Genomic DNA, 16,742 nt, shown 5'->3' with positions numbered 1-16,742 from the left:
TTGGCAAGGAGATGATGTGGTCCTCAAACTACATGCTAGTGAACCTGATGCTGAGCCCATGTTGAATTTTAAAAAGCGTTGGTGATGGATAAATTATGAATACTGAGAAAAATAAACAGTGGTCCTTAGGAGAATTTTGGGGAGTGTGTAGACCAGACCAAGGGAGACAGTTTCATTTTCTTTCTTTACTTTGATTTTCTCTCATCCTCTGTTGGAAGAGAGGCAGTATTATAATTATTTCAGCAACACATCCAACAGAAGTTTCTCCTCTTACAATGTTCTCATGGACCACGTGGGGACATGTACAGTAGCTGCAGGGCCCAGAGGGTGGAGGGGTGCCTACGTGAATGTGCCCATGGAGTGTTGATCAGCAGATGAGAACCTGCTGCTTTGCCTCCTACCCTGTTTCGCTGACAAAACAGCGAAATGATAATAAGGAAGGCACACTTACCTCTGCGAAGACGGTACGGAAATAGAATGGATTGCAAAGATTTTGGATGAAAAATTAAGGATGGGCCCAAAAAGTTTTAAACAGCATAGAACAATGGACTTCAATGGACAAGGGACAATTGAACAATGGACAACAGTGGACCAACAAGATGAAGCTCCACAGGTACACTTTTATGGTCCTACCCGTGGATGCTACAAGCCGGTTACAGATTTCTAGGATTGAGTCCCTGTCGTTTAGGAGTGACTCATATAGGACTTTGGCATTTTATTTGATGATGTGGAATCAACAGGGTTATTCATGTATCCATGGAGAGGCCACTCTTTTAGATCGTGTGGTTAGAGGTATAACTAAGTGAATGCAAGTCTTGCTTTCACAGGACCCTGGATGATGCACCCAGAGCTAGAGTATTGTGTGCAGTTGTATGCTGTTCAGGAGGGACTATAGGCTGCCTGGGGTATGGGCTTAGATGGTGGGAGTTTCTTAAACCTGCGCCAACAATTGGGAGAATCTGAGTTCTTTCACAAAGAGAATAGGTTTGGATGAGAAAGGGGGCATAATAGCTCTTCGGAGAGACCTGAAGTGTTGTTCCTGGTGGAAGAAGGATTGCCTTGTATTGCTCTAAAGAGGCAGATCTCCACTCTGGGCTAGTTTGACAGTGGCCTTGCCTGGAGGGCTGATAGGCTGCCAAGAAAGCTGGTGGATCTCCTAACACGGGCGTTTTCACCTTAGCACCAGGGGTGATCCCTTGGAAGACCATTAAGCATCAGAGAGACTAGGAACCTATAAAATCATTAAATTCCTTTTGGACCCAGGAGTTAATTAATGGATTTTTTTTCCTAGATAAAATCTCACTGACCTCTCAGGTCATCATTCATAACTTTCTATAGTAACATGTGAAGTACATGAAAATTGCATGCCTCGCTCTGGGAAAATGGACCTCACGTGGGGGCGGTTAGCACGGTTGGTCAACATATTTTTGTTTCTTGTGTAATCGTACAATCCTGTATTAGGAGTCTGAATTTGTATGATCACGTTTCATATTGGGGAAAACATGTTTATCTTAGTTGGGTGCCTTGGATTGAAGTCCAGATCCAGAAAAAGACAAAAACAAAAACTTTTGCTCATATTGACCCTGTGATTGACTTGTGGCCATGTGATGCAGCTCTAGGGGGGAGATGTCGAGTCTTGGCAAGAAAGGAAAGAGGAAACATTACCTCCTGTACGACATTTTGCCTTCTAGAACTGAAGGGTTGTTTTTCTTCTTCTTTTGAAATTGTTTGTTTGTTTGTTTGTTTGTTTGTTTTGGGAGGGAGGGAGCACGAGGAAGGGGCAGAGAGAGAGAGGGAGAGAGAAAATCCCAAGCTGGCTCCATCTCAAGAACCATGACATCCTGACCTGAGCCAAAATCAAGAGGCAAACGCTTAACCGACTGAGCCACCCAGGCGCCCCTGAAGAAGGTTCTTAAATGCTTTCCTCTTGTTATGTGAGCTTTCTCTCCTTTTTTTGGATTCTGGTTTTGCTTCTCTATTCTTGGGCTTATGATAGTATCTTTTCCTTTTATTCTTTCTTTGGGATCTATACCACTTCACCGAAAGGCAGCTTTTCCTTGTAAAGCTTCCACTTTCTGCACAGATTATACTTACCTATCTGTTTCTGCTCTGCCAGTTCTTGGCTGTGTGACCTTGGGAATGTTGCCCTCCCTGTGCTTTCACTTCCTTACTCGGAGAGCAGAGAAAAAGCAAGGGGATGTTAAGATCTGTCTCTGGAGGCCATCACAAATATTAAATAGCTTAACTTGAACTAAAGTTAAAGATTAAACAAAATGAGTTATAATTTAGAAGTTAAGTTAAATTTTATGAATATGAATTCGTGCTAAGAACAATACTTGGCCTGTAGAAAGTCCTAGCTTTCCATTCCCTTACCAGTGAGTGACCTTTATTGCTTACTGAGAAAGAAAAAGATATTTATTATGTAATTCTTTAAAAATTAAAATACAGCTCTTTTCTAGCAAGACACTGATTTGACACCTACCTGTTTGTCAGTCTCTAACGATCACGTGTGGATTGCTGTGTATGACCCTCTGGATTTGTCCGTCATTGGTGAAAATAATTCCTTTCTTTCTTTCTCCCGGCCTTGACGATTCAAACCAGAGGGCTCTTGGCTTCATCCTTATAATTCTGTCCACAGAGAATTAGAGGCACTCACTTTCTGTGGACGGCCCATATTTGTGGGATTTCTTGCTCTCCTTGGCTTTCTGGGACGCCTGCTTTCTGACCCAGAGAGCACGGTGTTCTTTTAAACTGCTGTCTTACTGATTTGTCTACATGCTTTTTGTATCTGTGCCCAGAGGATATGTGTGTCTTCAAGGAAAACGTGTTTTAACTTGAATAAAGAAATAAAGATGGATTCACTGAGAATCCCCTCTGTGTCAGGGATCAGAGTGTGAGCATCTTGATGAAGCCTGAGGGCTCTCTTGGGGTGAAGCTGGACCCGGAGCATCAGTGGCTTACTGAAGACAGGCCTGGAAGGAGGCAAAGAGGGAGAAGAGGAACGTGGGAGATAGGGATGGAGGCAGGGGAGGGTGGGGTGGGGAGAGGAAGACAGTGAGCACCGATGGGAAGAACAGAAGGGCGGAATGCCAGGGAACGAGAGTGCCCACACACGTACGGGTGTGTGTATTTGGGCAGGATAAGTTGGAAGGAATGGCAAGACCTAGACCAGGGTGTTAATGTGTCTTGGGGCGAGGGAGAAGGGACAAATAAAACACACAAAAACCTCAGCTTCTAGGAAATGATCTCATTTATGTAAAAAATACGTGCGACTGTAATAGATGCGAAAGAAACAAAGAGAGTTTTATCACCTGAGGTTTTCGGGATGCCAGTGGCAGGTAGCCAAGTGACAAGTTAGGAGGGGATGGGGCGCCTGGGTGGCTCAGTCGGTTAAGCGGCCAACTTCGGCTCAGGTCATGATCTCGCGGCCCGTGGGTTCAAGCCCCACATCGGGCTCTGTGCTGACAGCTCGGAGCCTGGAGCCTGCTGCAGATTCTGTGTCTCCCTCTCTCTCTGCCTCTCCCCTGCTCGTCCCCTCTCTCTCTCTCTCAAAAAATAAATAATTTAAAAAATTTTGTTTTAAAGTTGGGAGGGGAGGGGGCTGGGCTGGAGAGGAAGGTGGAAGTGGCCGCGTGTTATTGGTGGTTGTTCTCAGGTGTTCATCCTGTCATCCGGCTGTGTAGCATCCATCCAAATGTATGTATGTGTGTATATATACACGATTATCTGTACGTATGCATGTGCACGTAATCTTTTGAACAGATGAAATTACAGAGTAAAGAGTAACGAAGGGAGACGGGGGGGGGTTGCCTTGTAACTTACTTCAGCAGAAACGTAACAACGGCTTCTCAGGAAAACGTGTACATGTGTACTTGTATGGACGAGGAGGAAGGTGTAGAAGGCTGTTAACTTTGAATCCCCACGGGGGGATTGGGGATGGAGCAGAACCTTGTTCCTTTGAAACGCTGCCACCCCCCCGCATGCCTAATAAAATGCACTCCCAGCAGTGGATAAACCAATGTTAACCTTGAAATGAGTGGTTTCCTGATGATCTGTGAATCTCCCTAATAGAAATTGAAACACTGTATTAGATTTTAAGCTCTTTGAGGGCAGAAATAGCATCATGGAGAAGGTCTTCATCATTCATTCATTACTCATTTGTGTTACAAATACATGTTAAGTGCCTAATGCATATGCTAGGTATTGAACAATATTTTCTTCAGTGTCTGGCACATTTGAAGAGTTTTTTTTTTTTTTTTTAAGTAAAAGTACAGGATGTTGTGAAAGGTCATCATAGAAGGACCTAATCTATTTTAGTGGGTGAGGAAGGCTTCCCGGGGGAAGAGGTATTTATGCTGCAAACTGAAGATTACAAAGGAGTTAGGTAATGCTGGGAGAAGAACCCATGTTCTGTGTAGATGGTAGACTTTGTGCCAAGGCCCCGAAGCAGGAAGGAGGTGCACGGTAATGTGGAGGATGAGGACAGTGTGCCTGCAGCCTGGAGAGTAAGAGGATGAGTGGTGGGGGTGAGGCTGGAAAGGTGCGTAGGGACTGGATCACGCAGGCCCTGAAGGCTGGGGTAGAATTTCCTCCAACTTCTTATTTTGGAAATTTTCAAACCTATAGAACAGTTACAGGTGTTGTCGAGTGGATCGCCTAGATTTTCAAATTATTATCATTTGGCACAGTTCTGTTTTCTCTCTCTTTTTCAGACTCTCTCTCTCTCTCTCTCTCTCTCACACACACACACACACACACACACACACACACACACACACACTTTGCTGAACCATTGGAGAGTAAGTTACCACGTGTCATGTCAAAAAGCACATCATGTTTAAAAGCTTGGATCTTCCAAGAAAAAAGACTGTCTCAGATATAGTCACCATACTGTTATACACCTAGGAAAGTTAACATTGACAAAATACCTTGACCCAATATACAACCCATTTTAAATGTCTAATTGCCCAAATAACGTCACTCGCTAACTATTTTTTTAGAATCCGAGATCTGGCCAAGGTTCATGCATTGTATGTAGATATCCGTTGGCATTTGGGGGGCAGGTTTAGGCCGGTTATTTTGTCAACTGTCCGCCAATTTAAATGTGCCTGATTATTTCCTCGTGGTTAACTTCAGGTTGAACATGTATAGCAAGAATACGATCTAAGTGACAAGGCACTGAGAACTGCCTAACAGCAGGAACACGTGGTGTCAGTTTCCATTATTGGCGTTAAACGTGACCACTTGGTTAAGGTGTGTCCACCAGATATCTCCATTGTAAAGATAAAGGTTTCCTTTTGTAAGAAATAGAGTAATTTGGAGACTGGTACCTTTAGATTCTGTGAATGAATATCCTGGTCCCCAGTAATCTTTCACCTGATATTGTTGGCAACCGTTGGGGTCCCACACCCAAGATAATGAATTGCCTTGTGTAATTCCAAAATGGCGATTTTTCTAACTGTATGATTTTTCTTATATGTCTGGGTATTATTCGGTGAAGACAAGCTTTCCCTTCTCTTCCAGCCTTTAAATCGTCATCCGTATGAACCTGTGGATTTTTAAAATTTGAATTTAAGATTTAACGTATTTCACAATCCCTAACATTAATAATTTTTATGTTTTAATTTCCCCCAATTTGGCCAGCAGGCACCTATCAGAAAGGCTTTTTGAGAAATTTATGGGCTGAGTGAATGAATTAATAATACAAACGTGATGAATAAAGCTGTATTCTCCATGCCTTTTTCTCCCGAGACTCTCTGTTTGTCGATGCCAATAACATGGTTTTATTTTTACTTCTCTCTAGGTCTCACGGACTAATTGGCCCTCATTCAGCAGGAACCTAACAGATAAGTCATCCTGCCGTATGTCAAGACGATGCTTGGTTTTAAAACCGCTCTGAAAATGGTTCAGGTAGTATTGCAATGTGACATTGTCGGGAGGCAGCAAGCAGCTTGAGAATTTCCCACGAAACAAATAGCAGCTCGGAGGAAGCACCTTTCCATTAAGTAGGACTGCATGGCCAGCCGCCCCCACTGAAGGGCTGAAAATGAGCGTCCCGGTGGCTCCGAAGAAATCGTGTTACGCTCCGTTGCGGGACAACAGAAATGGAGTGAAAAATAATAACGAGAGTATCCTAAGTCTGGGAGATACAAATGCCAATCAGATCATGTTGGAGGTCCGTTCCTCTCATGATGGGTCTGGGACAGGTGACCCGACAGATGAAATTAGAAACGCAAATTCAAGGGAGCCAGAAAACAGTACCCGCTTCTGTAAGGAATTCCACCAACTTCAGGGCTTTGGGAAGGGACTGCAGGCTGGCCCCACCGGCCTGAAAGATTTTAAATTTTCTTCCACCGTTCACGGAGGACCGGACGAAGAGCACACAACGGAGAGAGGCACAGATACCCTCCAGACCCCTTGGAGTATTCAGGGAGCAAGTCTGTCAAGTTGGAGGCATGTCATGGCTGAGGCCGGTCCAGAGGTTTCGGCCAAAAGGGACGCTGACCCGCCCCGGCAGGCTCCTAAGGATAAGTTGGCAAAGACCCTTGACAACGAGGAATTGAGAAGGCATTCTCTGGAAAGGGCTGGAGGCGCTGCTGTTGTGGATGTGCCCCCGAGGGAGCACGGTGGGAGCCTCAGCGGGCAGAGTCCGCAGCCCACACCGCTGGACTCCCCCGAGGCCCCGCGTCCTGAGCCCGGTGGCGGGGACGGGCCGCAGACGATGTCCACGGCCCCCTCTCTAGGGGCGGCCTTTCTTCCGGCTGACTGTACCTCAGAGGGAAAGAGTGTGCGTCATCCTAAACCATCTACCTCAGCAGCCAAGGAGACCACCCCCTCGGAGACCCAGATGGGACGTGCACCGAGAGTTAGCGACGAGAGCACATCACGTTCTGCCCCCGCAGAGCCCGGTCCCCATTCGGCTTCAGCCCCGAAGGGAATCCCGGGTAAGCCAGAAGCACAATTAGGTCAGGGAAAGGGAGAGCCCCAGCCGGAGCCGAGGGTCGTCCACCCCAAGGCCATGCAGGAATTGAAGTCAACCCCGGCGGAGTGTGTGGGATGCTCGAAGGAAGGGGCTGTGTTGTCCCTGGAACGGAAGGGGCCTGGTGGGAAAGCACAGCAGGAAACTGCCCCCGGTGGCACACCTAGCCTGTCACCTAACGGTCTCCAGCACGTCGGGGCGGGAAGAGGCAGGGGCGAGCAGGACAAGAGAGCGGGCAGCCTACCTGAGGAGGGTGCTCTTCAGCCCACGCTCACCCAGGGCCTTGCTTCCTTGGCAGCCGCTGATAAGCAGCCCGCAGGTAAAGTTTCGGCAGGTGCAGCCAGGAAGCCCGGCGAAATGGCATCCAGTGCCGTCTCGTCGGGAGATGGCCAGGTACCTCTTATCCTTTATGATCCACCTGACAGGAGGCCCTCAGAGGTCAGTGAGGCGAGAGCGCTGGACGGCGGGCACGTGGGCAGTGCTGCGGCTTGTACTTCGGATCCTTCTGTTGGAGAGAGCAACGCCGGGGTCCCCGAGCCCTTTGACCCTCAAAGCAACAGCTCCAAAGGAGGGGCCGGCAAAGAGGTCACGGCAGCTGTTGCAGGAAGTAGGAACCTTCTGGAAAGTGCAGCTGAGACTGAAAGCGCCCCGGGGGGAGCGGGCGCCCTTCGCAGCGTCCCGGCACCCCTCCATCCAGAGACGACCGCGAATGTGACCCACCGGCCGACACCAGCTAGTAGCAGCAGCTTTCAGGACTCAGGCGCGTCGGGTGCGGATGCGAGGCCCCCCTCGGCCGCCGTCCCCCCCACCGATAGCGCGCGGTTGTCGAACCCCCCCCCAAAAGTGCCTGACAAGAGCACCTGCCCCAGCGGGGTCCCCGAGCCTGTCCTCCCACCTTCTGAAGACACCCCTCCCTCACAGGATGGAATGGAGAACCACCAGGTTGAAAAAGCGGAAGAAAGGACAGAACCCAAGCCCATCGTTCTGCCCAAGCCCAAGCACGTGAGGCCCAAGATCATCACCTACATCAGGAGGAGTCCTCAGGCCCTCGGCCAGGTGGACACTTCGCTGGTGCCAGTGGGGCTTCCTTACGCTCCGCCCACGTGTCCCATGCCTCTTCCCAAAGAGGAGAAGGCAGCAGGTGGTGACCTGTACGAGAAATTCAAGCCGGACTTGCAGAAGCCACGGGTCTTCAGTTCTGGGTTGATGGTGTCTGGGATCAAGCCCCCAGGACACCATTTCAGTCAGATGAGTGAGAAGTTTTTGCAGGAGGTAAGAGACTGTCACCGCGACCCGATCTGTAAGTTGAACATCACAAAGTTTATTATGGATTTCCAGTGTGAATTGTCAGAATAGAATATCCTCTCTTAGCAAATCGCAGATTTTGATGGGTATATTTGTACAGAAATGGAGGTCTTTATCTAGAGGAGCGTGTAGACAAATGGGCATTTTTGACTAGAAGAATTTGATGATATGATGAGACGTAGCTAACATCTAAGGAGGCTTATTTAAGTTCCCACTCTGCGTAATATATGTGAGGTTAGGTAAGTATGCATTTAAATTGGCTTCCCTGTTTAAATAAATGAGCATGCGTGTTTTATAAGCCAGATCAATGGGGCAAAAATCCAAAATAAATGTATCGTTCAAATTGGCCTGGCTTCATCCTCTCAGGAGGGATATTTTCCTTATGAGAGAATCTCATGTACACGCATATGAAAAACACAGCGACTAGCAAAGAACGCATTAGGCATGGGCTCTTTATTTTGAAGTAAAATAATAATTACAACTAACATTTAGTTGAGCACCTACTATGTCTTAAGCCCACACAACACAATATTTCATCTTCACCAATCTTCACGGATCCTTATAGTGATTTTCTGAAGGTTGGGATTACAGTTTTTATCACTGTGTAGATGAAGAAACAGATCCGGAAGGGTTTGAATAACTCAGTTTGAGTCACAGAACAAGGACAGTGCTAAGATGTTTGCCTACACCCTCCCGGGTTCTTCACTGTGCTGCCGTTTTCACTTCTGGGTGCTATGGTGAGTTGTCCTCCCAGAGCTCAGAAAGTAGATTTGTCTCCCGAAATAATTTCAGGCCAGAGTGATCAGTTAAAAGGAGATCACTCCTCTCCCTAATGCCCTTCAAGTCTTCCCAGTCCACTCGGAACACAGGATAATGCATATAGGATGGCTCAGCTTTTAGGATGTACTCAGTCTGGATCCATAACCTACCCGATCTCCTCTCCCTCCTCTGCTCACCCCCCTCTCCCTCTGCTGTCTCAGGGCCTTTGCACCTCTCTCTTCTTGGCCTGTTCTTCTCCCCGATATCTGAATGGCTCTCTCCTTTACTTTCTGTCTCTGTCCAAATGTCATTTCGTTGGAGAGATGCCTCGCTTTCCCTGAGAACGCTTTCTCTGATTTATTTTTTCTTAGTGCTTATTCCATTTGGTATACATACTCTTTTGTTTTTGCCTCACCAACTAGAATGTAAAATCCACAAGAGCAGGGGCTTTTTCTATTTTTGTTCCCTACTGGGTTCCCAGAGTTTGGATCAGTGCTGATATAGATATTTGATCAGAAAATGTTGAAAGCTGGATTATGAACTCCTACGTATTGGATGCAGACAAAAGTCAACCAAAGCTTCTTAGAGACAGAAAGGTGAAGTCCAGGTTTGGACCTTAGGTTGATGGAACATTTTGACATATTTCCAGGATGTACTGATCACAGCAGACGTTGTCAGCTCTGGCACAGCAACGCGGGTGAATCGATTCTAAGCAGCAAGGCTTGACCAAGGTTAGCCCTGACCGGGCGCCCCAGAAAGCTGACCGTTTGTCCTGCCCCTGGGGCAGGCTGTTTGCTTCACATCACACAGCTCGCTCGCTGTCTCTAACTCTGGGCCCGCCGGAGTGGCTTCCCAATTCCCTTCTCTGCAGAGAGAATACTGACCTGAGAGGTCAGGGGTCCATTCTTTTTGGTAGGGGCTCATTTCACTGTGCAGGGCTTCATGCCGTCCTGTTTTAAGTGGGCCTCTCAAATAGAGGCCTGCAGGGAGAGAACATTCTGGCCAGAGGACGCTAAGAGCCTGGCCCTGGGCAGTGGCATTTCAGTAACAGTTAACAGGTTGCCGCTTCGGTCTCCTACATCAGTCTCTGGGCTGGTTAATGAGTCTTGCTCAGAGTTTTAAAATCTTATCTACCTGGGCCTCCCAGGCTCAGGATGAGGCTCTGACCTTAGGCTCTTTGCTGACACATGGATGCTCCTCGTGAGGACCTTGAAAGGCAGCCCTCTGACCCTCCCTGGGGGCTGTGGGCACCAAAGCTGGTTAAATAACCAAAGACCCTTCTTCTCATCGAATCACTGCAGAAGAAACCAACCTGTGCAAGGTGGCGCCCTTAAAGCTGGCATGGCAGAGTAGCTCTTTGACAAGCGCACCCTAGGAAACTGTGACGAGAGAGAGCTAACCCTTAGGTGGCTTCTCTGTGACCCCTGGGATGACTTCCCTGGTCAGCCAGCATGTTGGGGGTTACCTTTACCCATTCTATAAGTTGTATCAACCCATCCACTTAAGTTCTTCATTTGAACCATTTCTTCAATTAAGTAAATTTTTTGGAGGGGGGAGCTCCAAAAAAAAAAGATCCCCTAGATTTTTCTCTGAAAAACACGTTCATGAGAGAAATTTCATTTGTAGACGTAGGCAAACATCCTGTTACCTTCTGTAGTTCTTTCTCCGTGAGCCTTGTTAATTTTGGTCTCGTGTATTTCTTTTCTGTATCGCTTCTGCTCCTTCCGTAAAATATAAATAATTTCTAAGTTACATGCATGTTTTTCCCCCAAATATTTTTTCTATTCTTTTTTTTTAAATCTTTTTTTTTCAACGTTTTTAATTTATTTTTGGGACAGAGAGAGACAGAGCATGAATGGGGGAGGGGCAGAGAGAGAGGGAGACACAGAATCGGAAACAGGCTCCAGGCTCCGAGCCATCAGCCCAGAGCCCGACGCGGGGCTCGAACTCACGGACCGCGAGATCGTGACCTGGCTGAAGTCGGACGCTTAACCGACTGCGCCACCCAGGCGCCCCTATTTTTTCTATTCTTAATCCTCTAGAAGCCACCCTGAGTCTCAAGGAAATGGGATAGTACGGGTGTTTGTGTGGTGTTAGTAATTCGAGGGGTTTGGAGAGACCTCACTGGTAGGGGGACAGCAATGCCCCCGTGCACCACCAGCCACTCTGTCTGGGGACTGTCTCCTGCTATAATCAGAGTGTCTTAGGCCCTTTCTTCAGGCTGTAAGACAGAGCAGAGGAGCCTCGGGTGTTGCACTGGGCTAATTTCTGCCGTAACCTTCCTTGCATCAATAGGCTGGCCCTTGGCCTTTGCTCCTAGAGCTGGGACCTGCTGTCAAGTGTCGCCAGTGGGTGCAACCCAGCAGGCCCCCCTCGTGTGTTCAGGCTTGGTGCAGGGAGGCCCCCAAGCCACCTCCCCGGCCCTGTGTCCCACCTTGCCACAGGATGGCCTCAGCCAGTCTCCAGGGAAAGAACACAGTTCTGACCAATTGCAATGGAACAATTTTTCAGTTGTAGAAGCCATATATCTTTTCTCCCCCCTCAAGATTTTATTTACATTTAAGTTAGTTAACGTATAGTGTACTATTGATTTCAAGAGTAGAATTCAGTGTTCATCACTTACATACGATACCGAGTGCTCATCACAACAGGTGCCCTTCTTAATGCCCCTCATCCATTTAGCCCATCCCCGCACCCAACACCCCTCCAGCACCCTGTTTGTTCTCTGTATTTAAGAGTCTTTTATGGTTTGCCTCCCTCTCTGCCTTTGTCTTATTTTTCCTTCCCTTCCCATATGTTCATCTGCTTTGTGTCTTAAATTCCACATAGGAGTGAAATCATATGGTATTTGTCTCTGACTGACTTATTTCGCTTAGCATAATACATTCTAGTTCCATGCACGTTGTTGCAAATGGCAAAATTTCATTCTTTTTGGTGGCTGAGTTATATTCCATTATATATATACACCACATCTTCTTTATCCATTCATCAGTCGATGGACATTTGGGCTCTTTCCATACTTTGGCTCTTGTCGATAGCGCTGCTATAAACATTGGGGTGCATGTGCCCTTTCGAATCAGAATTTTAGTATCCTTGAATAAATACCCAGTAGCGCAATTGCTGGGTCGTAGGGTAGTTCTGTTTTTAATTTTGTGAGGAACCTCCACACCATTCTCCGGAGCGGCTGCACCAGTTTGCATTCCCACCAACAGTGCAAGAGGGTTCCCGTTTCTCTGCATCCTCACCAACATCTGTTGTTTCCTGACTTGTTAATTTTAGCCATTCTGACGGGTATAAGATGGCATCTCATTGTGGTGTTTGTTTGTGCTTCCCTGATGATGAGTGATGTTGAGCATCTCTTCATGCTTCTGTTGGCCATTTGTATGTCGTCTTTGGAAAATGTCTGTTCATGTTGTCTGCCCTTTCTTAGTGGGATTATTTACCTTTTGGGTGTTGAGTTTGAGAAGTTCTTTATAAATGTTGGATACTAACCCTTTATCAGATATGTCATTTGCAACTATCTTTCCCGTTCCATAGACTGCCTGTTAGTTTTGTTGGTTGTGTCTTTTGTCGTGCAGAAGCTTTTTATCTTGATGAGGTTCCAATAGTTCATTTTTGCTTTTGCTTCCCTTGCCTCCGGAGACATGTCTAGTAAGAACTTGCTAGGGCCAAGGTCAAAGAGGTTGCTGCCTGTTTCCTCCTCTAGGGTATTGATGGCTTCCCATCTCACATTTAGATCTTTTATCCATCTTGACTTTATTTTTGTGTATGGTGTAAGAAAGTGGTCCAGTTTCATTTTTCTGCATGTCTCTGTCTAGTTTTCCCAACACTATCTGTTAAAGGGACTTTTTTTCCGTTGGTATACTCTCCTGCTTTGTTGAAGATGAGTTGACCATATAGTTGTGGGTCCATTTCTGCATTTTCTGTTCTGTTCCATTGATCTGTGTGTCTTTGTGTGTGTGTGTGTGTGTGTGTGTGTGTGTGTGTGTGCGCGTGTGCCAGTACCATACTGTCCTGACGATTGCAGCTTTGTAATATGACTTGAAGTCCGGAATTACGATGCCTCCCACTTTGCTTTTCTTTTTCAACATTATTTTGGCTACTCAAGGTCTTTTCTGGTGCCATACAAATTTTAGAATCACGTATCTTTTTAATAAAATGAGAACGTGTTTACAGTACAAACCCCAATGACTTCAGACTCTTTCATCATTATTGACAGACTCCTGCTGGTTAGATAACATTAGTAGACATGGACAAGTCAAGAGTAAGGGCTCTCCTGAGAGAGGGCAGCTCTTCTTGGTTGTCTGGAACAATACAGACTTTTAGAGCTTTCAGAAGCAGCTCTGAAGATCATCTTGGATCTGGTCATGACACGATGATAAAATATGCTTACTTGTGTAGACGGTTTTCTGCTTTCACCCATCCTAAGGACTCTGGGGAATTTCTTGCTACTGATGCCTTGGGGGAACTCTTTTAATTTTTGGTGTAAGGAGGTGGGAAGAAAGGAGCAACGGTGAGAAGACGGGGCGAGGTAGTGTATTTGCAGTATACAGATATATGATCAGGGCTGGTTCCCCTTCCTACTCCCATAATACAGGTATGTATGTATGTATCATATAAGTATCTACCCAGACTTGAAGGGATTTGTCTGTGCAACTGTGGAGACTGGGAAGTCCAAAGTATGCAGCATGGGCCCACAGGCTGGACACCTAGGGAGGAGATAATGCTGCAGTGAAATTCCAAAGGCCATCTTCTGGTAAAATTCCCTGTCCTTTGAGGGAGGTCCATTAAGGCATTCAACTGATTAGGTGAGGCCCACCCACATGGTGAAGAATAATCTGCTTTATTCAGGGTTTACTGATTTTAATGTTGATCTCACCTTTAAAATACCTTCGGAGAAACATGTAGAATAATCTTTGACCAAGTATCTGGGTACCGTGGCCTAGCCAAGTTGTCAAGGTTAGCCATCACACGTCTCCCTGTATCTATCCCAGGGGTTCTTGAAGCATCCACATGTGCCCTATGTCGGCCCAGACCAGCCCAACCTGCTGAAAACAGGACGGGGAAAATATGAAAAGGGGCATATTTCTAGTAAGAACTTAACTTGTTTGTGTACCTTGATTGATTTGGGGAGTTTGAAATCACAAGGATTTTTTAGTTTGCTTCAATATTATTTCTCTAAAAAATACTCAGAGAAGAAGGAATAAAACCAAGCTCTATGTGTTCATGACTGTGCAGTGACACATATTCTGTTCTGTCAACAAAGATGAAAGAAACAAGTGGGAAGTGTTTTATAGATTCCTTTGTTTTTATCAAAAATGCACAAAGTAGGCATACTTTTCACCTTCTTAACAAATTTGTTAAATCTTACCAGAGACAAACTACCCAGCAAAGTGACAGGCATTGAAGTTACTGAAATCATAAGGTCGTTTTTGAGCGGCAGCTTGAGGGGTTTTGACCCCCGAAAACTCTCCAGTTTCAGAGAACTGAGTAATTACCGAGATCAGCATATTGCAATCCTGACAGATGTGGGTTAGAAATCATTTCTTCGTGACAGCACCTGCTAGAAGCAAAGAGTAGTGGCACCAAACTTCGAGAAATTACAATGAAAAATAGAGGAGATGTAAGTATAATAGAAAAGCCGTAGGGCGCCTGGGTGGCTCAGTCGGGTAAGCGGCCGACTTTGGCTCAGGTCATGATCTCACAGTTCGTGGGTTCGAGCCCCACGTCGGGCTCTATGCTGACAGCTCGGAGCCTGGAGCCTGCTTCAGATTCTGTGTCCCCCTTCTCTCTCTGCCCCACCCCCACTCATGCACTGTCTCTGTCTGTCTTAAAAATAAGCAGTAAAAAAAAAAAAAAGAAAGAAAAAAAAAGAAAAGCCAAAGGTTGATAGTAAGAGGGTAAGTAGGGAATGGTCAAAATTTTATTGGAGAGCAGGATGTCTTTTGCAAGAATATATGTCTTTTGCAAGAATAAAAGACATGGGTAGGATGTCTTTTGCAAGAATATAATTTGTTGGGGCCTGAATTCAGTCTGTCTGCTATAGCAATCGAGTATATGTTACAGTGTGATTATGATAAAACTTTAAAGGTCTAATCTTTTGTTTCAATAATGTCAGTTTAAGGAAAACTTTGTATCTGTTTTCACCATTAAAAGGGTATCACATTAAGAGTTTTTCTCTTCAACAGCTTGGATCAAAGCTTTAAGTCCCTATTAAAGAATTTTGTTAACTACTTATGATTCAGGAATAGATCAATGTTTGACACATGAAATATATTGTGATTTAAAGCAGAATTAATTAACAGATGTATCTTTTCACACATCGCCTCTGGCACTGTTTTTTTTTTTTTAACTTAAAGGAAATAAGATTATTTGCCTTATTTTTTTTCATTTTTTAATATATAGATATTTTTAAGTTTATTTAATTTTGAGAGAGAGCAAGGGAGGGGCAGAGAGAGAGGGGGAGAGAGAGAGAATCCCAAGCAGGCCCCATGCTGACAGCCCAACGCAGGACTCAATCCCACAGACTGTGAGATCATGACCTGAGCTGAAATCCAGAGTCAGACGCTTAACTAACTGAGCCACCCAGGTGCCCCATTTTCTTAATTTTTAGTATGAAGAAACACTAATAACATGAATAGGCTTTGTGAGTACAGAATTGCATATAGTACAGAATATGCATATATGCATATAGCTATATAGTCTGTATTCTAGCCCAAACTGTTAACTATAGGAAAAGTAATGGGATTGTTATGTTATGAAATCTAGGCAAGGGGGCATCTGGGTGGCTCAGTCGGTCGAGAGGCCAACTTTGGCTCAGGTCATGATCTCACAGGCTATGAGTTCGAGCCCCACGTCGGGCTCGCTGCTGTCCGTGCAGAGCCTGCTTTGGATCCTCTGTCCCCCTCTCTCTGCGCCCCCCTCCCCGGGCCGCTTGTGCTCTGCCCCCCTCCCCCTGCCAAAAAATACTTAGGTAAGAATGGAAACATGATTCCTTTAATGAATAAATATTTATTGCCTTTAGCTACATAATAGACACCATTCTAGGTGCTTTGGGTCCAGCAGTCAGCAAGACTGTCCTAGAACTTCGCTCTAGTGAACCTTGTCGAACATTCCTGGACACTGCACCTTACTAGGGAAGACAGAGAAGGTGGTTCACAGTCTCTCGTTTTTAATGATGTGAACAGATTGTAGAGGCCTGAAAACACACTTTTCTGTCAGTTGCTCTATTCTTGCAAAAAGCCTTTTCTCCCACATTAACAATGCATGTTTTATTTCCTAAGTAGCCCTAATATATAAATTGGTAAAGTTCACCTGCTTATGTTAAGAGTAGGTTACCGTAAACATTGTTGTGCCTTTTCTCCTTAGGAATAATGAAACTTTCAGGGTGCCTGGGTGGCTCAGTCGGTTAAGCGTCCGACTTCGGCTCATGAGACTCCGGCTCATGATCTCACAGTCCGTGGGTTCAAGCCCCGCGTCGGACTCTGTGCTGACAGCTCAGAGCCTGGAGCTTGCTTCGGATTCTGTGTCTCTGCTTCTCTCTGTCCCTCCCCTGTTCATACTCTGTCTCTCTCTCTCTCTCTCTCTCTCTCTCAGTAATAAATAAACGTTAAAAAATTTTTTTTAAAAAGGAATAATGAAACTTTCATAATTCTATGCACATTTGCTAAACTCTTTCTCTGTTTCATTGAGATTGTGT

The 16,742-nt window shown here is 45.8% G+C and overlaps 2 protein-coding genes across 3 annotated transcripts in view; both read left to right on the top strand.

Annotated features, from left to right (window-relative positions):
• The window catches only part of LOC128777285 (translation initiation factor IF-2-like), a 195,295-nt gene extending 189,381 nt beyond the window's left edge, over nt 1-5,914 (top strand). Inside the window, exon 5 of the mRNA XM_053903668.1 lies at nt 5,804-5,914. Coding sequence (XP_053759643.1) covers nt 5,804-5,843 — 40 coding nt within the window. The 3' untranslated portion in view covers nt 5,844-5,914. The remainder of the gene's footprint in view (nt 1-5,803) is intronic.
• The window catches only part of MTUS2 (microtubule associated scaffold protein 2), a 371,219-nt gene continuing 360,384 nt past the window's right edge, over nt 5,908-16,742 (top strand). For both annotated transcript variants that reach the window (XM_053900643.1, XM_053900642.1), the window contains exon 1: nt 5,908-8,251. In XM_053900643.1, coding sequence (XP_053756618.1) covers nt 6,047-8,251 — 2,205 coding nt within the window. In that variant the 5' untranslated portion in view covers nt 5,908-6,046. The remainder of the gene's footprint in view (nt 8,252-16,742) is intronic.

This window comes from Panthera pardus, unplaced genomic scaffold, assembly GCF_024362965.1.
Source record: "Panthera pardus isolate Hobbes unplaced genomic scaffold, ASM2436296v1 HiC_scaffold_1, whole genome shotgun sequence".
NCBI lineage: Eukaryota > Metazoa > Chordata > Mammalia > Carnivora > Felidae > Panthera > Panthera pardus.
This window is presented reverse-complemented; position numbering and strand designations above follow the sequence as displayed.